This window comes from Triturus cristatus, chromosome 11 (genome assembly GCF_964204655.1).
Source record: "Triturus cristatus chromosome 11, aTriCri1.1, whole genome shotgun sequence".
Classification (NCBI taxonomy): Eukaryota; Metazoa; Chordata; class Amphibia; order Caudata; family Salamandridae; genus Triturus; species Triturus cristatus.
In genome coordinates, this window is record NC_140594.1 from 822,952,116 (window position 1) to 822,978,941 (window position 26,826).

At 45.1% G+C, this 26,826-nt stretch overlaps 1 protein-coding gene across 1 annotated transcript in view; it reads right to left on the reverse strand.

The window, feature by feature from the left end:
• ADAM9 (ADAM metallopeptidase domain 9) overlaps positions 1–26,826 on the reverse strand; it is a 764,238-nt gene that overhangs the window by 135,097 nt on the left and 602,315 nt on the right. Inside the window, exon 16 of the mRNA XM_085634568.1 lies at positions 5,572–5,752. Coding sequence (XP_085490694.1) covers positions 5,572–5,752 — 181 coding nt within the window. The remainder of the gene's footprint in view (positions 1–5,571; positions 5,753–26,826) is intronic.

A 26,826-nucleotide genomic window follows, 5' to 3' on the forward strand; every position in this document is an offset into this window, starting at 1 on the left:
ATGCCCTCTCGCGGCACTCGACACTGTCTTCGCAGACTGCACTCCGCCTTGGCCCATCAACACCTCCTCACCCCATACCTTGCGCTTCTCCTGGTAGACTTTGAGAAGGCCTTCGACTCGGTGGACTGGGGCTTCCTTCAAGATGCTCTTGACATGATGGGACTTGGTCCCCGTTTTCGGGCCATGGTCAAGGTTCTGTACGCCCTCCCGAGGGCCTGCGTTCTAGTCAACGGGGTTCTGTCGGAGCCCTTCTCGGTCTGTAGAGGGACAAGGCAGGGTTGTCCCCTTTCCCCTCTGCTTTTTGCCTTAGTGATGGAGCCCTTGGCGTCCTTGATGCGGTCTTGCGATCGGATGCGAGGATGGGAATGGCCCAGCGCTGGACCGGATAAAATCGCCATCTACGCAGACGACGTTCTCATCTACTTGGCAGATCCTGCCGGTTTGGCCCCCATTGTCTTCGTATCTTGCAGTCCTTCGAACGGGCCTCAGGCCTCCGTTTGAACCCCAACAAATACGTCCTAGTTGCCCTTCACCTCTCCCGGGAATGCTTTGACTGGCAGTCCGAAATACCTCTACGTCGTCAATCATTCAAATACCTGGGGATCTGGCTGACCTTGCTGCCTGAGCTCAGCTGGGCCCTCAATGTCACTCCACTGGTGAAGCGAGCCAAGGCGGATCTCCAGCGGTGGCAGTCGTTGCCCCTCAGCCCCATGGGGAGGGTGGCCCTTTTCAAAATGATGGTGCTTACCCGCTTCCTTTACATGCTTCAGAACACCCCCATGTGCTTTCCCATGGCCTGGTTCCGTGAACTTGACGGCTTAGCCAGCAAGTTCATATGGGGGAAGGGTAGGTCCAGGTTAGCGCTCAGTACTTGCAGGATCCCCTCGTTCGACGAGGGTTTGGGGATGACTCACCTTTATCTATACTATTTAGCCACGCGACTTCTCTCCATACATGACTGGTTCAATGAGGGGTGGTCCGATCCGGCCTACAGGCTCGAACTTGGGGAGCTGGGCCTTGCCAGAATCCAATCCTTTCTATATGGGACCCCGATTCCTTCCCGTCTTCCGGAGGTGACGCGCTCTGTGTTACTGGCCTGGCGGGCAGCACTGCGGCACACCAACTAGACACACACACTGACCCACTGTACACAGGACTTGGCTCAGGGAAGTGACCGGGCTTCAGGGCTTTGAAGCTTGGGACCTCATAGGCATCACGCAGCTGGGGGACGTTTGGGTGGGGGATCATATGCCCTCCTTCGAAGATCTCCAAACCAGGTACTCGCTGCATCACTCGCAATTCTTTCGCTACCTCCAGCTGCGGCATGCCCTACGCTCACACCTCGCAACAGGTACACGGTTGCCAAACAATAGCCCACCTGAAGCCCAGATTATGTTTGGGGACCTGGGAAGGGGTGGCATTTCTAGTATTTACCGCACACCGATTAGCAACACCCCGACTTCCTTGGACCGACTGCGGACGCAATGGGAGGACTGGGTGGAGCCCTTGGAAGAAGAGGACTGGCGAGACGCCCTTATGGCCCCTAGAACGGTCACCGCCTCCGCTAGGCTGCGCTTGGTGCAGCTGTATTATCTACATGCCGCATATCTCACCCCTGTACGCCTTCACCGCGCGGGGCTTAGTCCGTCCTCAGCCTGTACCAGGTGTGGCCATGACCCCGCTGACTTCCTCCACATGGTTTGGGCCTGTTCCCTCCTGGGGGGATTTTGGAAGGGCATCGAAGAAGAACTCCCCGAGGTGGGGGGGTTCCACACGACCCTCAGCACACGATTCTGGGCATCACTGATGGGTTGGACAGGTCACGCATCGAAAAACTGTTCTTCACTACAGCTATGGTGGTGGCCAAAAGAGACATTGCGGCCTCTTGGAAATGCCCTGAACCTCCAACTGTGGGGCGTTGGCGGAATGGGGTGAACTGGTGCACCACACAGGAGAAAGTCATGTATGTGGCATGTGGTTGCCCCAAGAAATACCGCAGAATTTGGGGGAAGTGGTTGGGGGGTGGTCTAATCATGGGGGGTCTGACTGTTTCCATCTCATTTTTGCTTTATTAATGTCTGTACATTGGGTAACGAGAATTTGTGATTGTATTCCTCGATTATTGAAATATGGCATGGATTGGCTGGTGCACTTCTTCTGTAAACTGAATAAAAATGTGTTTATCAAAAAAAAAAGGGGGACCAGAAAGTGATATCTGTGAGAAAAATGGCTATAGGAACTCCATTGGCCGCTGGCGCTTTCCTGGGTGGGGATTGTAACAGAGCAAGTTCAACTTCCTTAAGATTGAATAAAAGCTAGGTGGAGGCCTCTATAACAGTACTTACATCTGCAATAGAAACTGTCCCTGTTTTTAAAAGTTTTCCTGGAAATACTTTACCCATTTGTCCTCGTCGATGTGTACCTCTAAGGAGGGCCCGCTACTATCCTTCAAAAGAGATGCATTAATTACCTTCCAAAAGGCAGTACTATCTCAGAGGGCTGTGACTTGTTTTAAATTATCCCATACTTCCGATTTGAGCTGCCTCAATCTACTTTCTCTTGCTCGTCTATAAGTTTTCCTCAATTCAACAAACATGCACTTTGTCTCTGGGTAGGGTTTTAAGAGCCTTACACAATTTTGAAGAGGCTAAAGAGCAGTTCTGATCAAACTACCTATGCAAGTTACTATCTCTAGTGTGTAACGGGCGGATCAACTGTAGTTTTGGAAAATTTAATGTGATCTTTGTGGGGATCTTGTACAAACTACAGAGCATGTTTTTTTTGTCTGCCCCTCATTACATGTTAATAAATGTTGCCTGCTGAAACCATTGTTCTTGAAATATGGGGTTCGTTCGACAAAAGAAGCAGTGCAAATATTATTTAATCCAGTGAATGAAATAATGTGTTTTAAATGTTTTACCTTTTTTTTAATGTTTTTTAGATATCTATGCATTTGGCATATTTTATATAGTGGATATCATTGAGATCTTATAAACAAAAAGTGAACAAATTTAAACTGTGGCAGTAATATATGAATGAGTTGAGAAGGGAGCAGTTAAGACTTCCTCCCGGTGGACTGAGGTTTTGAGTTAATGTTCCCAGCGATTATAGTTATAACAATCAGGGGAATGATTCAATCCTTACAAGGTAGGAGAACGTTTTAGCCTTATTGGTAGCCCTCAAGTGGGTGCTCTGTGCTGTCTTCACTTGTGTTACCATAGTAACAAAGTGTGTAAATAATTCACAAATAAAGTTGTGCATAATAAACCTAGGTATCCATATGTCTAGTTCTGTTTCCCAATACTGTATGGATCTGGTAATGATAGAAATGATGAACATTTAGTAAAGTGACCACTGTCATTACTTCCAGCGGAACATTGAGAGTGACATAATCGCACTGCAAATCAAAATGTGAGAAAAACAGCAGTATGTTTATACCATGTGCACAGATAATTGGATGTTTGGTCCGAATACTGGGTTTGTTTAGGCCTACCTTGGGCGAACAATGATGATGCCTCCACTCTTGGAATAAGAAAGTGTGACTTGTGTTATTTCCATGAGTTGGTTTGCAGTGGGATTAGGTCACCTGCACCATTTTACTAACAAGTAATTCAAATTACCTCGCTCCTAAATGTTTATAATTTCGATCATTATCCGGTTCATACAATATTGGAAAACAAAACTCAACGTAAAGATACCTAGATTTAGTATGCACTCCTTCCCTGATTGTTTTAATTCTAACCACAGGGACCTTTAATAAAAGGTTTCAGGAGACAGTGGTTTAGTCTAGAAGCCCACTTTGGTGTTCATCTCTATCAATGTGAGCAGGAGCCCTATGATGAAGTATGCTACCTCTTGGTGGGTGTGAGCTTCCGTCCTTAAACAACTGGACTTTCCTCAGTAAAATTCCATAGTAGGACTAGCTCACCTGCTATCACCAGGGCACCTCATGTTTTTTAAGTAAATGAAAAGAATATGCCCTGTAAGTACCACCATTTTTACCCGTGTTTATGAGATACGTTTATAACATTACTTACAGCTTACTAGGATAGGATCTAGTTAGAAAAGGATTTTGGAATCATGAGCTAAATACCAAAACTTTAACTTTATTTTGTTTACTAACAGGTAGAATGTGTATTATGCCTTTTGTTTTTATGAACATTACATGTAGTTACAGATATTTCCTGGAATTTTCATGAGGTGTGAAATTCACAGTCAGGGCGCAGGTCTCCATAATTTAAAGTATAGTAGGGAAAACTGAAAAATGTTCTTAACCTTGATAAAGAATAGTAAGAATATATTTCAAGTTAAATCTTAAAGTAAAATAATTGTACATATTTCTTTTAAATATATAACAAAAGAAAAATGCTACAGAATTAATAACATATTTTACATTAAAAATTATATTAACCAGACTATATTAAATTAGGTTACAATTTCTTTTCAGAAGGATACATTTTAAAAACATTTCCATACAAAGTAAAACAATATATTTTCATACATATTAAATGTGATGCATAGAATTAATTAAAAGTAACTTAATTCTGTTCTGATAAAGATTAAAGAAACATACATTTTTATATTTAAAAAAGGTTATTAAAGTATGATAAAATAAGAACAATTTTATAGTTAGATACTAGTTTACCATTAAATGAAAATTATTTACATTTTATCTATTTTAATTATTTAATTTAACATAACACTATTTCCTATGCAATTTTATTTTAACACCAACATTTTCTATGGGAGGGTGTTGCAGTATCAGTGGTTGGCCTAGTGTGGGATTGGGATGCACTACTGCTCCTTTTTGGCAGTAACTTTACACTTGAAAATTTGGCACCACCCCTTATTTCAGCAGACATGCAAATCTACATTTTTGACTAACGTGACACTCACATTTTATGAACAGCCCAAAGTAGTAAAGCTACTCAAACTTGTAGCAGTAAATTTAGTAGTAGAAAATCTCCACCTCTAGATTTACCTTTGTGACAAGGTCCCTCGGTGTATAAGGTTCCTCGCATACAAACCCGAGTCACTGACTGGTAAAATGTTGTGACCAAAGGTACAAGTGTAACAGAACACATGGGGAAGGTAAACCTGTGAGGTTTTCTGTGATTTTCCTGCAATAGCGGTCTATGACCTGCTATTCTCTTAGCTGTAATGTGCTCTATCCCCCAACAGGGTTATTTGGGATCAGAGGTAACAACATTGTCAACATCAGGTTAATTAGTTCAACTGACAATCTTCTCTGACCCTTGCCCTTTACCCCCTGGAGTACCAATCTGAGACCAAAAGTCCACCAGGAAGTGGACTGGGGCCAGTCTGAAAATGAGTCAGGAGGGACAGGGCTGGGTAGACCAACTCTGTTACTATTCACGAGATATACCGACAAAGAACATCAGTTACATCCATACTTTTGATGTAACTAATATCTTTCTTAATTTTACCAACTTAAATACAATTCTTTAACCACAATTTTATAACAGGGCATAGTAGTCCAGCTCCTGCCTGAGGGGTCCAAAAAGCACGCCTAGTGTACACAAATACAAACATGTATTTTATAATGCTTACCTTTCCTTCTTCACATTTTGTACCTTCATTCACCATACCAGGGTCAGGAACATCTGAACCAAGACGGAAATCCACACCCCAACATACAGTGCCATGAATAGTTGTTTTAATAACAGCTGGATCAATTCCAAACACAGGGGATTCTACGTTTTCACACTGCAACTTTCCACACATGGAATTCCTGCAATATTGCAACAAAATAATATAACTGAAGCTTAATAATTTCATACAACAATTTTTATATTTAATTCATACAGACATTATTTAATATGGATCTGATGTTAAAGTATCGTACAATGCATTTCATTCAAAATTACAAAGAAATGCATTTGGTCACCTTAATTTAAGAAAAAGGCTCAGACTGCAGTCAGTTGCTACTTTTATTGCAAACCTTTCTTCTATAAAAACAAAGGAACCATTATAATTGTGGCAAATCTGATACTGTTATTCCTTGCTCTAATTCCTTCACCACTGACTAGGAATTGCATGTACTTGCAAACAGGCCCAGAAAAGCGTTTAAGATATAATACATTTTAGGGCTCCCCAACCCTGCTTTTATCCATATGTCACCAACAAATTAGAGACTACATTTTTTTATACTATATGCAGGTTCAAACATGGCATATATTCTGCTCCAGTAATAAGAATACGAGAACCATAACGGAATTATTACTTACCTGTAAGAAGGATCAGGTTTCGCAACCTCCCAAAGCAAAAAAAATAAAAAATACAAAGCACTTTACGACTCCAACCACGAGATGGCGGAATATGCACAATTTTGTGAATCTAGAAGACGTCTATGCTGCAAAAGGGCACTTACTTTCATTGTCCATTGTGTTGCTATCCCTTCTACGGAACAGGTTGATAATCAATCATTTAAAAAATAAGGCGTTCTGATTGGTCCAGGGAGCTTTATTTCTCTTGTGCCATTTCGCTTACGTGGGAGTCAGACTACCGTGGGAGTGAGTGCTCTGATTGGCAGCCAGCAACATGAGAAAAATGTGGATGGAAGCCGTTACAAGACTTGGGTACTTAGTCCCCTGTCCTGAACTTGTTAAAAACAATTATTTGCAATGCAATAGGTCTCACATTTACGCGGGTTTTAGCTACTGGCATTGTAAACGACAATGCCTTTTATTTCGGTTTTGGTTTCTAAAACATAAATAAAAGGCATTGTCATTTACAATGGAAATAGCTTAAACTCGCGTAAATGCGAGACCTATTACATTGCAAATGTGTGTTAGTATCAATGCAATGTACAGATTCCGAGCAAAATTGTTTTTGTTAAACACAGATAATGCCGCGGTCGCAGAACACTAACCTGCACAGGGACACTTGTTGGAATAAAAGTTACTTCTATGTCATTCATTGTTTTAAAAGCGCTATTCAGGAATTCATTTTTCTGTTTAATCTATGTCCTTAGCATAGCGTTTCAGGGAACACCCCCTTCATACAAGCCTACAAGATGGAACTTCCAAGTACGCACGGCAATGTGAACCAGGATTCATGTGGTCATAAGAAGAAAACATTTTATGAACAAAACCAAAGCATTCTTTCCCTCAGTTTGAACTGTGTTTGCATATGTATTTTTCTTTGGAGTGGCAGATAAACTCCTTTCACTGGTTAATGCACGAGGATGGGAGACCATCTGGACAAAATTCTTACCTATTTAGCAATTAATGGGAGAAAGAGGGGCTGCTAACATTTGCGCAGTGGTGGGAGCAGTGAAAATGGAGTGGCGAAACCATCGCTTAACACATGCAATGCACGTCTTAAAATTAATCTAAAGTTTATAATCCACTCTTCAACAAAAAAAGTCTGAACAAGAGACAACCCTTTAAAACAAAGACAGGTAAGTCAGACTGTCAGTCCTATCTTACACTGGGACACAGTTTGCACTGGCCACAACCATACACCGCGCCTACCGTGGACCTATGGCAGTGTAAACAGAATGCCCCTACAACAGCACATGCAACCATTCTACGGCCATGACCGTTTTCTGTCCTATGCAGCCCCTACTTTCTAAGTGCTAGTGGTAACAACAAGCCCCAAAGGCCTGCAACACAAAAACACACCGCAAACAAACGACGAAAGTCACTACGGACCCAGGAATGCAACGTGACACAGCTGACAGAGTGTCCAGCAAGGGGAAAAAAGAGGGTGGGGTGCTACATTTGTGTTTGTCAAAAAAAACTAGCTGTGTCTATGAGGCACAGAGACCTCACTAACTTTGTAATTAATGTGGGTGAAAACCTTACGCGGAGATGGAGTGCTTTCCCGTCAGTATGCGATTTTGTGCACTCGAGCGGTACGCACTGGCAGTCATGCTGGAGCCCAGATGGAAATGCAAGACCTATGGCATTGCAAACAAGCGGCCACCATTGTCCAGGCTGCTTGGAAAGTGAAAGTGTGCATGGTGCGCTGAATGTAAACAAAGCACGTTGTCGTGCCTGAAGTAGGAGAAACTCAAGAAAATAGTGCTTACAAGAATAAATAACATGTACCGTGTAACACCCGAAGTAAAGGGGCCAGTCACCATGGGAGGTTACAAATGGAAGACATTGCAGTACTAAATAGAGACTAACAAGCGTATTTACGAATCAGACGCCAGCATTTACGAAGGACAATGAGAGAAGCCAATGACAAATTTGGGCGGGGCTTCAATGCCATACTCCAGTACAGCAAGTCTTGCAGTGCAGCGCATGCGTGCTGACTCTAGGCTCGACCTACAAAATATATAAGAGGGCAGGGTAGGCATACCCTGACCCACCAATGGCCCATAAGAGAACCCAGAACCCCATGGGGGGCAAACATTGTAGTGGGATCGAAAAGAAAAATAAATGGCGTCCGGGCCTCATTTATTGAGTTTATGCCCTGGGGAGCCCACCTCCGGGCCAAAATTAGTTTACATAGGAAGTGGGGGAGGCGGGCTACGAGGCCCTCCCTCCCCATGTAGCCTGACTGATGAGGGGTGAAACCTTGAAACCGGGTCTCAGGATGCTTGTTTCCGGTCCAGGGAAAAGCTGTCTCTGTAGTTCGGGCTGAGCTGCTCCCATGAGGAACAGGGTCAAGACTAATTTGCAAATGGCTGGGTCTAAACTTGGATGGCAAAGTGAGCTAAAGAACGATGAAGGATTTAACTCAGATCTAATAGAGGCTGGGAGTGAGAGTCTATAAAGTTTCAGCGCTCCGTCCATCCTCTCCTTGTGTTTGCTTTGTTCACCCTATATTGGGAGGGTATGCCCAGACCTGGGTTCCTTGCTCACTTTGCCACTGGATTTAAGCTAGCCTGGCTGGTGAGGGGTGTTACACCGAAACTGGTCTGAGGATGCTTGTTTTGAGTCCAGGGAAGACTTGCTTGGCAGTTCGGGTTCGACTGTTCCCATGAGGAACAGGGTCAAGACCGATTCGCATACGGTTGGGTTTGAACTCGGGTGGTGAAGTGAGTTAAAGAATGATGATGGATTCAACCCAGATCTAATAGTGACTGTCTGAAAAGTTTCAACGCTTTGTCCATCATCTTCTTGCGTTTGCTTTGCAAGCACTAGGGCTATGATTTGGATGGTGCAGCAGTTGCACAGGAGCCAAAAGCTCTAGGAAACTGACTGAACATGGATTATTGCTATATGTTACTACTAAACAAGCAGTTACAAGCGCAGTTACCTTGTAGGCACTAGGGGCCATGATTTGAACTGTGCAGCAGGCGCAGTGGCACAGGGACCAAAAGGTATAGAAGACCTACTAAACAAGGATTATTACTTGACTGGATTCAGTCCTTTCTAGAAAATCGACTCAGGCGTTCCGCCTTTTTCCTTTCTGCTCGCCGAAAGTTCAACTTGGCTGAGGAGTGCCCCAGGGCTCCTCCCTTTCACCTCTCCTATTCAGTTTCTATATCTGGCCCCTGATATACTCTCTCTAGAGTGTAAGATGAAGACCTATAACTACGCTGATAACATGCGGCTGATCTTCACAACTGACTATATGCAAGTCTCAAAACCCTCCTTCCAGAACATCATGCTCTACATACGGGATTGGACGGATAACCACCAACTGAAATTGAACTCTGACAAAACGGAGTTAGTGGTGACAAAGAACAAACTTCACTTATGGAATCCCTGTTTTCGGCCTTCATAGATGGGCGCTACTCCTCTCCCTAAAAAAAATGGTCAAAAGTCTTGGCTTCCTCACAGATGAAGATGTATCTATGTAACCTCAGCAACTCTGAAAAATACAGAAAATAAGAAGGTACTTCACCCTTGAAGTGATTATTCAAATTATAATCGATTTCGTAATGTCTCGCATTGATTATGCCAATGCGCTTGATATGGGACTTCCTTCTGGCCTTGAGCACAGACTGCAGATAATACCAAATCAGGCAGCCGGGCTAGACTTTCGGGAGCCTAGATATTGCCACATAAAAACCCTTGAAAAAAGAACTGATGGTCTTCCGCTAGCGCAGAGGTCCATTTTTAAAACAGGGTGTCTAATCTTCTAAGTCTTTTCATGGTAAAAGCCCTGTTTTCCAACCTTCCAAAATTCAACGCTACATCCCTAACCGCCAGCTTAGGTCAGCACATTTAAATCTCCAGGTTGTTCCTGTAAGTAAAAGAAAGAGATTGGGAGGAGTCAGATTTTCTATGTCTGCTTCTCACACTTCAAACACCTTCCCCCCTTGAAATAAGATCTGCGGAGAACTACAAGGGATTCAGGAAAGAACTGAAACTTGGTTGTTCAGACAAGCTTATGAATAACTCTGGTAGCAGTTGCCACCTTCTACCCTAGCGCCAAGAGACCTTTTTGGTGGATGTGCCCTTAGCAAGTGGTCATTAACATAACATTGCTAAATTTTACTACTAAACAAACAATCACAAGTGCAGTGACCTTGCAGGCACTAGGGGCCATCATTTGAATGGTGCAGCAGGTGCTGTGGCACAGGGGCCAAAAGGCCTAGGAAACCCACTGAACACCGATTATTCCTATATTTTACTACTAAACAGACAGACAGGAGTGCTTTATTGGTTCTTTAGTAAACATTGCACCAAAGGTAACACATAGCCCAAAGCATCACTGTAATAAAAGCTGTCACCTATTGAACTTTTCGGTCTACCTACATACAACCTATATTACATTCTGTGTATTTATATGGCACATTTGCAGTTTTTGTATGGTCCTAAAAGGCTTCTGAATCTGGAAACACTAACACCTTAGCAAGGGCATTCTCCCTTCTATAACATTAGCACTTCAGCCCTTGTAAATACAATATAAATACTTGAAACTCACCATATGGCATTCAATACCAAGCACTGGCAAAGCCAGTAGGTCTCACCTATTCGGGGTCTATTGGCTTTGTCAATGTTTCTTTACCCATATTATACAGCAGAGCTAGCTTCAGTGCAGCATAACTGAAAATTTAAAAAAGCGCTATAATGCGGACAGCGCTTGCTGTGTCATTCAGCTTCTTTACATTACTTTCAGGTATTTGCAACATTAGCAAAGCCAATAAATCTCATTGGCTTTGCAAATGCTTGATTGTTAGCTGCTCCTTCTGCCTCCGACTTGGTAACTTCTCTTTCTTGTTTGTGCTGTCTGCTCCATCTGCCCCGTCTCTGTTTAACTGCTCCTTTGTTTCACTTAACTGCCCCTTTTTGAATCTTTTGCTCCTCTTACTGTGCTGTCTTTAATCATGTCAGTTTTTGCCCCTCCCCCCTGACTTGCTCTGGCGATCACTTTTTCCCACCTTGTCTCTCCTGCTGGACATTCCTGCTCTTGCTGGGCCCGCCCAGTCTCCAAAGCTCTACATAATGAAGGTCACCGTGCGGCCGCACCGCCGGCATGCCAAAGGCAAGCCCGTCTATGCCCGTCCATGCCTGGACCGCGCCCAGCACCAGGAAGCCTGGTCCAAACACCTCCCCTAGCTACACCGCCAATAAAATCCACCCGCTCAACTCTGGACGTCACCACGATCAATGCTGCCGAGCAGCACCTCAGTCCACAGTAGGCCTCTTTGCCATCTCGCATTGCCACTTCACCTGCCTCCAGACACCCGCTCCCACAGCCCCCCAGCCCCCTCCACACACACACACATACTGCACCCCTCACCAAGTCAGAACTCAAGACCCAGTCAGACAGCACCACGCACCCACCCCATACAACACTCACTAGCATGCTTGCATGCATGCTCAATGCACACTAACTCAACAAGCACTTTACAGAGAATGAGACCTCATTGAGTCCAACACTCAAGACCTCCTCTTCCTTACTGAAACCTGGCTCAACCTCACATCGGCGCCGGACATCGCCACAGCCATCCCTTCTGGATAAAAAAAATCCTGCACCAAGACTGACCCCATAAGCCAGGAGGAGAACTCACCATCATCCACGGAGACACCATAAAGTGTACCTCTAATACAGACTCAGAAGTCACTTTTATGGAACACATGCACTTCAAGCTTGAGACGGTCAGTAAAACTACTATCAAAGGCACCCTCGCCTACCGGCCCCCAGGACCTTGCATCTACTTAAGCAACCTCACTGTACCCCTTGCCATGGTCACCAAAGACTGACTTCATACTCCTAGGCAATCTCAACTTACATCTCAACGACCCTTGGACTCCAACACAGACTTGTTCGAAAGTCTACAGAACATCAACCTCACCCAGCTCGTACAAGGCCCTACCCACATCACTGGACACACCCTGGACCACATCTTCTCCTCCAGTGACAATGCTGAAGTCAGCCACAACACTCCACTCACATGGACGGATCACTCCATTGTCCACTTCCACCTAACAGTGCCACCAACCACCTGTATGGAATCTTTCAACACCCTAAGCTGCTGCTGGAAGAAAGTTATAGAAATGGAATGGCTCAAAACCCTCTAACTAAACTCCCCAGATCCCACCAACGACCTCATCAATCGCACAAACAACTTCAACAACTGAATCACCACCTGCACCAATACCCTGGTGCCCCTGAAAAACACCACACCCAAAACAACCAACAAACAAACTAGCTGGCACAACGCTAACCTCAGAGAATACAATCGAAATTGCAAACAACTCGAAAGTAAATAGAGGCGGGCCCAAGGAACTAACGCAATAAACACCGACAAGGCAGCATTTAGACACTATCACCATCAATTAAGAGAGACCAGGAAAAAGGGCTTGAACTTGAGAATCGAATCTAGTCATTGTCAAGAAATTCACCAACTCAACAGTTGCAACCTAAACCATCACCCCTACACAAGAACTCTGCAACACCCTCTCCGACTTCTCCCGTGAAAAAAATCATCCAGATCTACAGCTACTTCGAAACCGAGCCAACCCCCATCGACCTTCCCAGCCTGCTAACCTCATCAACCGGAAACTACGAACTGACAGCATGGAACCCTCTAGTCATCGAGGACACTGCAGCAATAATTAAGACAGTCCACACAGAAGCTCTCACAGACCCCTGCCCTCACCATATCTACAACCTGGAAAAAGCCACGATCAGCATTGCTCTCACTTCCATCATCAAGATCTCCCTCAAGACAGCCAACTTCCCAATCAACTGAAAACATGACAAAGTCACTGCCCTCTACAACAAACCCTTAGCCAACCCCAAAGTACTCGGCAACTAATGACCCATCTCGCTGCTCCCCTTCCCAGCCAAAGTCATCAAGAAGACCATCAACAGACAGCTCTCTGACCACCTAGTACACTACAAACTCCTGGACGACTCGCAATCAGGATTCAAAAACAACCACAGCACCGAAACAACCCTTTTCGCTGCCACAGACGACATACGCACCATCCTGGGCTACGAACAGACCGCTGCCCTCACCCTCTGTGACTTCTCTGCCACTTTTAACACTATCTCCCACCACATACTCATCTCTAGACTGCACACAGTAGGAATACAAGCACCAGCACTCAAATGGATCGCTTCCTTCCTCTCCGGAAGAACACGAGTGAGGCTCTTGCCGTTCACTACAGAACCCAAGGACCTCATCTGCAGAGTCCCACAGGGATCATCACTGCCCCACACTCTTCAACATGTACATGACTCCTCTGGCAAACATCGTTGGATCCCATGGAATCAACATCATCTACTACGCCGATACCCAGTTAATTTTTTCCCTCTGAGACGAAACCATCATCACCAAGACAAACTTCAAACAATGCATGATCAACATGGGAAATTGTGAATAGACCGTTTTTTCCTGGGACTGGAAACTCCACATTGGACTGTAACACCATCCCAGACAAATGGGTTTCTCACTTTCAGGGGATGCATGGCAGGGTGAGTGGGGGGGGATGTATGACACTGTTTGGGAGCCGGGTATTGACTCTCTTCCACTGATCTTTAGTAAAGAAGAGGTGTGTGGGATCATTCTACCTACAGCGGGGGGAAAGCCCCGGGCCGGATAGGGTCCCTGCCGACCTTTTAAAAGCCGACCTCCAAATTTGGGCACACATTCTGTCACATGTATTTAATGCAGCATGTAAGAAAGGCTTTCCCTCATTCTGGCATACATCGTTCATTGTACCTATTGTGAAGAAGGGCGTGAGAGACAATCTGCAATGTTATCGTCCTATCTCCCTTTCGGACTCTGCGGCAGAAATCATGGGAAGTGCAGTACATGCCAGGTTGTCAAACTGGCTAGATAATTCTAATGTAATTATGGACCACCAATATGGATTTAGGCAGGGGAGAGGGACATTAGAATAGTGTATTAATTTTGAGATGATTATAGGTAAATATTCTAGAGCCAAAGGAGGGAATCTTAATTTGGCCTTGATGGATCTTACCTAGACATTTGACTGCGTAAATAGATCCAAGTTATGTCCTTTGCTTATCAAGATGGGTCTTGAACATGGGTCTTGAACATGATTTAGTGGCCTTCCTACTAACGCTTGCATAATTTGCGCTACTTCGCACTACGCGAATTGCACGTAGCACAGTGCAAACACGCTTAGCGTACTGTAGCGTAGCATCCCGGGAATTTGTTGCTTGCTCGCTGTTCTCAACGTCAAGTTGCCGACCGTGAGCGAGCAAAATGACATCCCGGCGAGATTTTTCCTTGTTCGCGATCAGCAACTTCAAGTTGCCGATCGCGAGCATGGAAAATAAACCTCCCGGTGAGATTCTCAATGCGGGGAGGTCAGATTTCTCATTGCAAGTGGTCGCGTATGCTCGCGGCCGCTTGAGATGAGAAACTACCAGTCCGCGTTCAGAAAGCTGCCGCTCGAGTAGAAATCTACTCGAGCCGCAGAAAACGACCGCTTGCACAGTGCAAGATGCTGTTTGCGAAGCTTGCACAGTGTGGACAAGCCTCCAGCACTGTGCAAGCATTGCAAACAGCATTTTGCACACTGCACTACGCAGTTCGCATAGCTAGGCGTAGTGCACTTCGCGTAGCGCTACTACGCAAAGTACGCCCAGGGTTACTTCCTACACAATCTTCCTTCCAACCTTTCGGCTGCTGTAAGGTATAACTCGGATGGAGGTTTGTCTGCTTCATGGGCTGTCAATAGAGGAGTGAGACAGGGGTGCATTCTGGCATCCCTGTTACTTATCCTGTATATTAATCAATTGGGTGCTGTGGGTAGGGATATAACCAGGGCAGGTTATTTAAATGAATACCCGCATTACTGTAGGTAGTGGGCCTTCAGCGGTTACTGGACACCTTTGTTGGCTTTATCGATTCATTGGATTTGTCAATTAATCATGACAAGTCGCACAAAATTGAAATTGGCTGCTGGAGGATAATAAGAAAATGGTTTATGGGAAGTGGGTGGAATTGACAAGAGTAGCTACCCTCCCGTACCTGGGTGTACTTTTTTTTTTTTACTTGTTTTTATTAGTATTTAATATAATCCCACAATGCAGTTCTCAATATTATTATTGACCATTTTTGCACAGTGTTACACCATATCAGTCCAGCCAGTAATCAACGGCCATTATACAGTGCCCATTATTGTTATCTGCATAGTTCAACAAAGTTAGTGTCAGAAGCATTGCATGCAGCTCAGGGTAGCGATTGTAATGAGGGACACTACATCAAGGACGGACCTCCCGTGTGTACAGCCTTGGGTTTCAGTGATCGTGAGACATTTATCAAGCCATCAGTGCTCAAGACTGGACTCAACCCAGTAGGGCTCAGTCCAAGGGACACACATTTCGGATATGCTTGTGGGAATTACAGTTGCAACGGAGAACAGTATATCTATCATAAAAACAAAGAAGTAAAGAAAGAGGGAGTAGAGAAGGGGCAGATGAGAAGGGAAAGAGAGCGAGAGGTATGGCGGGGGTGGAGGGGTTCTAACGCTGCCGGTAATGAGGCCTACAAGAGTGCAGGCGCTGTGGCTGCCAGAGCCGCTAGTGGTCCCTAATGGCATGTGAGTAAGGATCAGGGTCGCCTATGGCAAAAGGAGAGTTGGAGATCTCGGGTTGTGAGGGGGAAGGGCCGCCCGGGGTACAGCTCGAATCAGTCCATCAGTGGGTCTCCAGACTCCAAAGACTATGTGCATACGGGGGGTATACTGCATCCTCAAAGAGGCGGAGAGCCCGCAACCTCGGGGGTTGAAGTCGAGCATGCTCCAGTCGGCATTGCTAATCCACCAGTGGTTTCCATAATTTGGTGAATTTAGTGTCCTGAAGTTGCAAACGCGCTGTGAGTAACTCCATTGCCACTGTATGCCACAGGCGAGTTAACCATATGTTAATCGGAGGAGTTTCAGCTGTTTTTTTTTCCTCCAATGAAGAGCAATGATGATACTTCCATTATGCAGAGAGGCATTGCTAATCAGGGTGGGAACATGGCGGCGAGTTAGTCTTTGCCGCGAACTCCTCTCCACCTCCCGGCACCTTTGGATAGATAGAAAACAAAGTCCTGCGCACACAATCAGGGTAACGCTATTGTAAGCATATAAAGCGAACTGAACAATATTCAGAGACTCAGGTTTCTTGAAAGGAAAACATCAACAACAATGGCATTTTTCAGAGTGATGTTCTTTATATATAACAAAGTCTGACCAATACATGGTATAAGAACATTCAGCCGACACGTGTTTCGTCACACTGTGTGTAGCTATGACTCTTCAGGGCTGAGAAGGACAAGGAAATAAAGAAAAATTCTTTAGAAGAAAATCATACATGATTTGGCAAAAAAGAAGAAATAAAACACATGGGTTCACATGGCCGAGTACTTGACCCGTACAAGTTAATCACTTGATCCAACACAAAACGATAAAGAGCAATGTGACTATATGGTACTAAAGGAGAACCACCCTAAGTGTTGGGGTGGAAGTGACTGTCCGAGGTCTATAACCAAATACTTACAGTTTTACAAATGCATCTTTTCTTAATATCGAATGTTTCTCTTCCAAATTTGATGTTTTTTTACTTCACGATTGTTACTGCTCACTCCTTTTCTGTCTCCCCACCTTATTTTTCCGGTCCTTTTCGCTTTCCAGTTAAAATAATATTGGGCCCATAGTTTGGGGTCCCACCTTAATATTATTTAAGGCTTTCACTCACGTTTACCCAGTGATGCGATTTTGACTTTTTCATTCCTCACATTTTCAATCTTCTCAACACCTTATGTTATTATCCTCATCCACGAGCACTTCGCATGGCCAATGATTTTCCTCTTTGACTGGACAGTCACTTCCACCCCAACACTTAGGGTGGTTCTCCTTTAGTACCATATAGTCACATTGCTCTTTATCGTTTTGTGTTGGATCAAGTGATTAACTTGTACGGGTCAAGTACTCGGCCATGTGAACCCATGTGTTTTATTTCTTCTTTTTTGCCAAATCATGTATGATTTTCTTCTAAAGAATTTTTCTTTATTTCCTTGTCCTTCTCAGCCCTGAAGAGTCATAGCTACACACAGTGTGACGAAACACGTGTCGGCTGAATGTTCTTATACCATGTATTGGTCAGACTTTGTTATATATAAAGAACATCACTCTGAAAAATGCCATTGTTGTTGATGTTTTCCTTTCAAGAAACCTGAGTCTCTGAATATTGTTCAGTTCGCTTTATATGCTTACAATAGCGTTACCCTGATTGTGTGCGCAGGACTTTGTTTTCTATTTCCTTAAGTGGGTTCTCCCACTTTATCGCAGGGATCCTTTGGGTTGGTATCCCTGACCTGGCAGCACCTAAACTTACTATCGAAAAGTGATACCCTTAGTGCACACGCTTGAGCGCCATTTCCTTCATACCCATCCAACCCGGCCATTTTTGTATACCTTTGGATAGATTCCTGAGCACAGCGGAACATTCAAAATGCTAAGTTAATCACGGAAGATGGCGGTGCGTTGAGTGCTGCCTGGGTTTTCTTTTTTGCGATTATTTTTTGTTGTTTTTGGTGATTCTGGTGCCTTGCGTCCCCCGCATCCGTCTGTTTCTCGCCGCTCAGCATGGCGGGGGCGGCGTCTAATCCGGTTCGCAGCTGCTGGGTAGGCCGGCTGGTGGGCTAGCCCTGAACACGGGTCTGGATCCAGCTCGGCTGAGCGGGAGTTCCGCGGCTTGTCACGGCGGAGGGAGGCTGGTTCAGGCAGGGTCTGGGATCGGTTCTGACAGGCGTGCAGCTGCAATTATTCCGCTGCGAGGAACTCCAGGAAGGATTATTGCAAAAGACACCCACTAGTGGGTACGTTAACAAGGACAAGGTAGAGCCCGCACTTAATAAATAAAGCAAGAGTTTTTTGGGGAGAAAATCACTGGTTGACTCACAACACTCACAATATATACAAGGGCATAGAACTGCGTTTCAACTATTCTTGATTTTCTGCAACTTGCAGTGCATGCAGACTAAAATTAGTGGGCGTCCTAGCTTGATCCAGCCGATGACCCCCCCAGACGAGCCAACAATTCAAGTAAAGGGGACTGTAATGTGATCTCCCCCTTAAATCAGCCCCCTAAGAGAAAGAGGAAAGTAAAATCTAAGATATCAGCCCTGATACCTCCTCAAGCAGAGTAGATAAAAGGGTTTTTTCTGACGACGCTACCCCGCTTAACTCCTCTGAGTTACTAGAGAGCAAGCATTTACAAGCGGTAGTAGAGGAGAAAACTATATCTTCAGTGCATCATACTATAAACACTCTGCGTAATACCATTTATAACCAGCTGGAGCACTAGGCAGTTCCCTCTACTATTCCCTCTCTGGTCCCTACATCAGGGAACCCCCTTCCCCCCCCATTAAGCAAGAACTTGCAGGGAAACCAGCAAATCATCTTGTCTTTGGATCAACTGAAAGAAACTCCGATACATAGGATTACACCGTTTTTAAGATCTTACTTTAAAGTAAAGGAAAAAACGCAACTAATCGCTCCCTTGTCACTGGAGGAGCCTCAGTCCACTATAAGCAAGGGCAAGGGGAAGATATCACCAAGTTACTAAAGGTATCAGAGGCTAAAATGGACACAAGGAAAACTATTTTGGTTCCCGGAGAGGCGGAATTCGCCAACATTACAACTGCTAATAGGTTTGAGGTATTAGTTGAAAACGGCCTGGAATCGGTCTCTGGCTCCGACACCTCAAATTCCATGTTAACCCCTTTGACTACACCATCAATGTCAATTACCCCGGACCAGCTAAATCTGGCACAGATGCTAGATGCCCTATCGTTGGAAATTCGGAGTGAGTTCGCTATCTCTGAGACGAATCAGGCCAAAATAAAAGACTCATGCGAGTCTCTAGAAGCCAAAATGTCGGCAATTACTGAAAAAATATGCGTGATGGAAGCCTTGAATAAACAAGCTGAGCTTAATTGCACTGAGATTCTGGTATTAAAAAAGGGAGAAAAGGACATGCTAGATAAACTGGAGACCCTAGAAAATAATGCTAGGCGTAAAAACATTAAAATGATTAGTATTTCGGAGGGTCCAGAGGGGGAGGACATTAAAACCTATGTCATAAATCTGTTAAAAGCGTTTATCCCCGCGGTGGATGTTAAGGAACTGGAAACAGACATCCAGAGAATTCACAGAGATCCTTTTTCCAAAAACCCAAACAGAAAAAAATCCCCGGCGAATTCTGGTCAACTTTAAAACATATGCTCTAAAAGAGCCGGCACCTTCACGAAAGGGGACTGGGTTTTCCGGATAAGGTCTGATCTTTCAAGAATCACGCAGGACAGACAATGGGAACTGGGGAAATTCATGCCAATTTTAAGATCAATGAGCGCTACTGTACAGTTGAGGTTTCCTGCCTTACTTAGGGTGATGTGGAAAAACAAAATGTTTAATTTTAGGGACCCTAAGGAGGTAGGGACCTTCATTGATCAAATTAAAGCTCAGGGATGATCTTGCATGGAAGTTATATTATAAGTATTGGTTGCCGGGTGAGTGGGCAGTGAGTTCACAGGGGTTAATTTACACCATACCCAATGTGGAGGGTTCCCGGGGGGGGGGGGGGGGGGGGGGGGGGGAGACACACGAGAATAAATTAATGTTAGTTTTTCACTGGGTGGGGAGCAAAATAGGGGCTACTTCGAAACCGAGCCACCCCCCATCGACCTTCCCAGCCTGCTAACCTCATCAACCGGAAACTACGAACCGACAGCATGGAACCCTCTAGTCATCGAGGACACTGCAGCAATAATTAAGACAGTCCACACAGAAGCTCCCACAGACCCCTGCCCTCACCATATCTACAACCTGGAAAAAGCCACGATCAGCATTACTCTCACTTCCATCATCAAGATCTCCCTCAAGACAGCCAACTTCCCAATCAACTGAAAACATGACAAAGTCACTGCCCTCTACAACAAACCCTTAGCCAACCCCAAAGTACTCGGCAACTAATGACCCATCTCGCTGCTCCCCTTCCCAGCCAAAGTCCTCAAGAAGACCATCAACAGACAGCTCTCTGACCACCTAGTACACTACAAACTCCTGGACGACTCACAATCAGGATTCAAAAACAACCACAGCACCGAAACAACCCTTTTCGCTGCCACAGACGACATACGCATCATCCTGGGCTATGGACAGACCGCTGCCCTCACCCTCTGTGACTTCTCTGCCACTTTCAACACTATCTCCCACCACATACTCATCTCTAGACTGCACACAGTAGGAATACAAGCACCAGCACTCAAATGGATCGCTTCCTTCCTCTCCGGAAGAACACGAGTGAGGCTCTTGATGTTCACTACAGAACCCAAGGACCTCATCTGCAGAGTCCCACAGGGATCATTACTGCCCCACACTCTTCAACATGTACATGACTCCTCTGGCAAACATCGTTGGATCCCATGGAATCAACATCATCTACTACGCCGATACCCAGCTAATCTTTTCCCTCTGAGACGAAACCATCATCACCAAGACAAACTTCAAACAATGCATGATCAACATGGGAAATTGTGAATAGACCGTTTTTTCCTGGGACTGGAAACTCCACATTGGACTGTAACACCATCCCAGACAAATGGGTTTCTCACTTTCAGGGGATGCATGGCAGGGTGAGTGGGGGGGGGGATGTATGACACTGTTTGGGAGCCTGGTATTGACTCTCTTCCACTGATCTTTAGTAAAGAAGAGGTGTGTGGGATCATTCTACCTACAGCGGGGGGAAAGCCCCGGGCCGGATAGGGTCCCTGCCGACCTTTTAAAAGCCGACCTCCAAATTTGGGCAAACATTCTGTCACATGTATTTAATGCAGCATGTAAGAAAGGCTTTCCCTCATTCTGGCATACATCGTTCATTGTACCTATTGTGAAGAAGGGCGTGAGAGACAATCTGCAATGTTATCGTCCGATCTCCCTTTCGGACTCTGCGGCAGAAATCATGGGAAGTGCAGTACATGCCAGGTTGTCAAATTGGCTAGATAATTCTAATGTAATTATGGACCACCAATATGGATTTAGGCAGGGGAGAGGGACATTAGAATAGTGTATTAATTTTGAGTTGATTATAGGTAAATATTCTAGAGCCAAAGGAGGGAATCTTAATTTGGCCTTGATGGATCTTACCTAGACATTTGACTGCGTAAATAGATCCAAGTTATGTCCTTTGCTTATCAAGATGGGTCTTGAACATGATTTAGTGGCCTTCCTACTAACGCTTGCATAGTTTGCGCTACTTCGCACTACGTGAATTGCACGTAACACAGTGCAAACACAGTTAGCGTACTGTAGCGTAGCATCCCAGGAATTTGTTGCTTGCTCGCCGTCCTCAACGTCAAGTTGCAGACCGTGAGCGAGCAAAATGACATCCCGGCAAGACTTTTTCCTTGTTCGCGATCAGCAACTTCAAGTTGCCGATCGCAAGCATGGAAAATAAACCTCCCGGTGAGATTCTCAATGCGGGGAGGTCAGATTTCTCATTGCAAGTGGTCGCGTATGCTCGCGGCCGCTTGAGATGAGAAACTACCAGTCCGCGTTCAGAAAGCTGCCGCTCGAGTAGAAATCTACTCAAGCCGCAGAAAACGACCGCTTGCACAGTGCAAGATGCTGTTTGCGAATCTTGCACAGTGTGGACAAGCCTCCAGCACTGTGCAAGCATTGCAAACAGCATTTTGCACACTGCACGACGCAGTTCGCATAGCTAGGCATAGTGCACTTCGCGGAGCGCTACTACGCAAAGTACGCCTAGGGTTACTGTCTACACAATCTTCCTTCCAACCTTTCGGCTGCTGTAAGGTATAACTCGGATGGAGGTTTGTCTGTTTCATGGGCTGTCAATAGAGGAGTGAGACAGGGGTGCATTCTGGCATCCCTGTTACTTATCCTGTATATTAATCAATTGGGTGCTGTGGGTAGGGATATAACCAGGGCAGGTTATTTAAATGAATTCCCGCATTACTGTAGGTAGTGGGCCTTCAGCGGTTACTGGACACCTTTGTTGGCTTTATCGATTCATTGGATTCGTCAATTAATCATGACAAGTCGCACAAAATTGAAATTGGCTGCTGGAGGATAATAAGAAAATGGTTTATGGGAAGTGGGTGGAATTGACAAGAGTAGCTACCCTCCCGTACCTGGGTGTACGTTTTTTTTTTATTAGTATTTAATATAATCCCACAATGCAGTTCTCAATATTATTATTGACCATTTTTCCACAGTGTTACACCATATCAGTCCAGCCAGTAATCAACGGCCATTATACAGTGCCCATTATTGTTATCTGCATAGTGTCAGAAGCATTGCATGCAGCTCAGGGTAGCGATTGTAATGAGGGACACTACATCAAGGACGGACCTCCCGTGTGTACAGCCTTGGGTTTCAGTGATCGTGAGACATTTATCAAGCCATCAGTGCTCAAGACTGGACTCAACCCAGTAGGGCTCAGTCCAAGGGACACACATTTCGGATATGCTTGTGGGAATCACAGTTGCAACGGAGAACAGTATATCTATCATAAAAACAAAGAAGTAAAGAAAGAGGGAGCAGAGAAGGGGCAGATGAGAAGGGAAAGAGAGCGAGAGGTATGGCGGGGGTGGAGGGGTTCTAACGCGGCCGGGAATGAGGCCTACAAGAGTGCAGGCGCTGTGGCTGCCAGAGCCGCTAGTGGTCCCTAATGGCATGTGAGTAAGGATCAGGGTCGCCTATGGTGAAAGGAGAGTTTGAGATCTCGGGTTGTGAGGGGGAAGGGCCGCCCGGGGTACAGCTCGATTCAGTCCATCAGTGGGTCTCCAGACTCCAAAGACTATGTGCATACGGGGGGTATACTGCATCCTCAAAGAGGCGGAGAGCCCGCAACCTCGGGGGTTGAAGTCGAGCATGCTCCAGTCGGCATTGATAATCCACCAGTGGTTTCCATAATTTGGTGAATTTAGTGTCCTGAAGTTGCAAACGCGCTGTGAGTAACTCCATTGCCACTGTATGCCACAGGCGAGTTAACCATATGTTAATCGGAGGAGTTTCAGCTGTTTTTTTTTCCTCCAATGAAGAGCAATCATGATACTTCCATTATGCAGAGAGGCATTGCTAACCAGGGCGGGAACATGGCGGCGAGTTAGTCTTTGCCGCGAACTCCTCTCCACCTCCCGGCACCTTTGGATAGATTCCTGAGCACAGCGGAACATTCAAAATGCTAAGTTAATCACGGAAGATGGCGGTGCATTGAGTGCTGCCTGGGTTTTCTTTTTTGCGATTATTTTTTGTTGTTTTTGGTGATTCTGGTGCCTTGCGTCCCCCGCATCCGTCTGTTTCTCGCCGCTCAGCATGGCGGGGGCGGCGTCTAATCCGGTTCGCAGCTGCTGGGTAGGCCGGCTGGTGGGCTAGCCCTGAACACGGGTCTGGATCCAGCTCGGCTGAGCGGGAGTTCCGCGGCTTGTCACGGCGGAGGGAGGCTGGTTCAGGCAGCGTCTGGGATCGGTTCTGACAGGCGTGCAGCTGCAATTATTCCGCTGCGAGGAACTCCAGGAAGGATTATTGCAAAAGACACCCACTAGTGGGTACGTTAACAAGGACAAGGTAGAGCCCGCACTTAATAAATAAAGCAAGAGTTTTTTGGGGAGAAAATCACTGGTTGACTCACAACACTCACAATATATACAAGGGCATAGAACTGCGTTTCAACTATTCTTGATTTTCTGCAACTTGCAGTGCATGCAGACTAAAATTAGTGGGCGTCCTAGCTTGATCCAGCCTATGACCCCCCCAGACGAGCCAACAATTCAAGTAAAGGGGACTGTAATGTGATCTCCCCCTTAAATCAGCCCCCTAAGAGAAAGAGGAAAGTAAAATCTAAGATATCAGCCCTGATACCTCCTCAAGCAGAGTAGATAAAAGGGGTTTTTCTGACGACGCTACCCCGCTTAAGTCCTCTGAGTTACTAGAGAGCAAGCATTTACAAGCGGTAGTAGAGGAGAAAACTATATCTTCAGTGCATCATACTATAAACACTCTGCGTAAAACCATTTATAACCAGCTGGAGCACTAGGCAGTTCCCTCTACTATTCCCTCTCTGGTCGCTACATCAGGGAAACCCCCCCCCCATTAAGCAAGAACTTACAGGGAAACCAGCAAATCATCTCGTCTTCGCGTCAACTGAAAGAAACTCCGATACTTAGGATTACACCGTCTTTAAGATCTTACTTTAAAGTACAGGAAAAAACTCAACTAATCGCTCCCTTGTCACTGGAGGAGCCTCAGTCCACTATAAGCAAGGGCAAGGGGAAGATATCACCAAGTTACTAAAGGTATCAGAGGCTAAAATGGACACAAGGAAAACTATTTCGGTTCCCGGAGAGGCGGAATTCGCCAACATTACAACTGCTAATAGGTTTGAGGTATTAGTTGAAAACGGCCTGGAATCGGTCTCTGGCTCCGACACCTCAAATTCCATGTTAACCCCTTTGACTACACCATCAATGTCAATTACCCCGGACCAGCTAAATCTGGCACAGATGCTACATGCCCTATCTTTGGAAATTCGGAGTGAGTTCGCTATCTCTGAGACGAATCAGGCCAAAATAAAAGACTCATGTGAATCTCTAGAAGCCAAAATGTCGGCAATTACTGAAAAAATATGCGTAATGGAAGCCTCAATAGAAGCCTTGAATAAACAAGCTGAGCTTAATTGCACTGAGATTCTGGTATTAAAAAAGGGAGAAAAGGACATGCTAGATAAACTGGAGACCCTAGAAAATAATGCTAGGCGTAAAAACATTAAAATGATTAGTATTTCGGAGGGTCCAGACGGGGAGGACATTAAAACCTATGTCATAAATCTGTTAAAAGCGTTTATCCCCGCGGTGGATGTTAAGGAACTGGAAACAGACATCCAGAGAATTCACAGAGATCCTTTTTCCAAAAACCCAAACAGAAAAAAATCCCCGGCGAATTCTGGTCAACTTTAAAACATATGCTCTAAAAGAGCCGGCACCTTCACGAAAGGGGACTGGGTTTTCCAGATAAGGTCTGATCTTTCAAGAATCACGCAGGACAGACAATGGGAACTGGGGAAATTCATGCCAATTCTAAGATCAATGAGCGCTACTGTACAGTTGAGGTTTCCTGCCTTACTTAGGGTGATGTGGAAAAACAAAATGTTTAATTTTAGGGACCCTAAGGAGGTAGGGACCTTCATTGATCAAATTAAAGCTCAGGGATGATCTTGCATGGAAGTTATATTATAAGTATTGGTTGCCGGGTGAGTGGGCAGTGAGTTCACAGGGGTTAATTTACACCATACCCAATGTGGAGGGTTCCTGGGGGGGGGAGGGGGGACACACGAGAAGAAATTAATGTTAGTTTTTCACTGGGTGGGGAGCAAAATAGGGGGGGGGGGGGGGGAGGCCTCATTTATATAAATTTGTCAAGGAAGTTGCTAACCAGATAGGAATAGCCTGCAACCAGGGCGCGCTCTCCTGGTCGAGAGATAGGGCGCGTTGGCCTGGCGCAAATGTATGAAACCAGAATTTGCACATGGAATATTAATGGCTTATGGGTAGCGAGTAGACGGAGGAGAATTTTTCAATACCTAAGACAAGCTGATTTTTATATGATTCTACAAGAAACTCACCTCACAGTTGAGGAATGGGAGATGGGGGTCGCTAAGCAAATATGGATTGACTGTTCGCTTCATACCACGCAACCTTTTTGCACTAAAGGTGTAGTCATTATTGTTAAAAAATCTTGGGTTCTCTAAGACAGACAATAGGGGGCGTTGGATTTTAACGGACATTAAAATACGAAACGAGTGGGTGGTTCTGGTGGGTTACTATGGCCCAAATATAGACGAAGAGTCAACTTTTAGAACTATATATAATCACTTACTTGAAACTAATGTCCCCATTATTATAGGTGGTGATTTTAACATCTTACTGAATCCCTCTCTTGACAGGTCTGGAGGAGGGACGGGGGGGGAGAGAATGGTTGTTACGAAAATGGGCTCCCTGATTAAAGTCCTTATGGGTGACCTGAATCTTGTAGATATTTGGACAGTAAAAAATAGGACAGCAACTGGCCTTCAGAATTTTACTTTTCACAACAGAAAACACAGATATAATTCTAGAATTGACTACTTCTTGATAGATTCCAGGCTGAGAAATCACGTCAGTGCAGTAGCTCACATCCCAGAACACTTATCAGATCACTCAGCGGTCCAGATAGACTTAAAATTTTCTAGTCAACCGGAAACAAAAAGATGGACGTTTGAGAAAGCTATTCTTAAAGATGCTTCAGTAATTGAACAGTTAAAGACGGACACTTTGTTCTTCTTCGAAGTAAACGATTTGTCAGCGCTAATGGAGGTAATATGGGATGCCTATAAGGCATTTATTAGAGGTAGAATCATTATTATCTC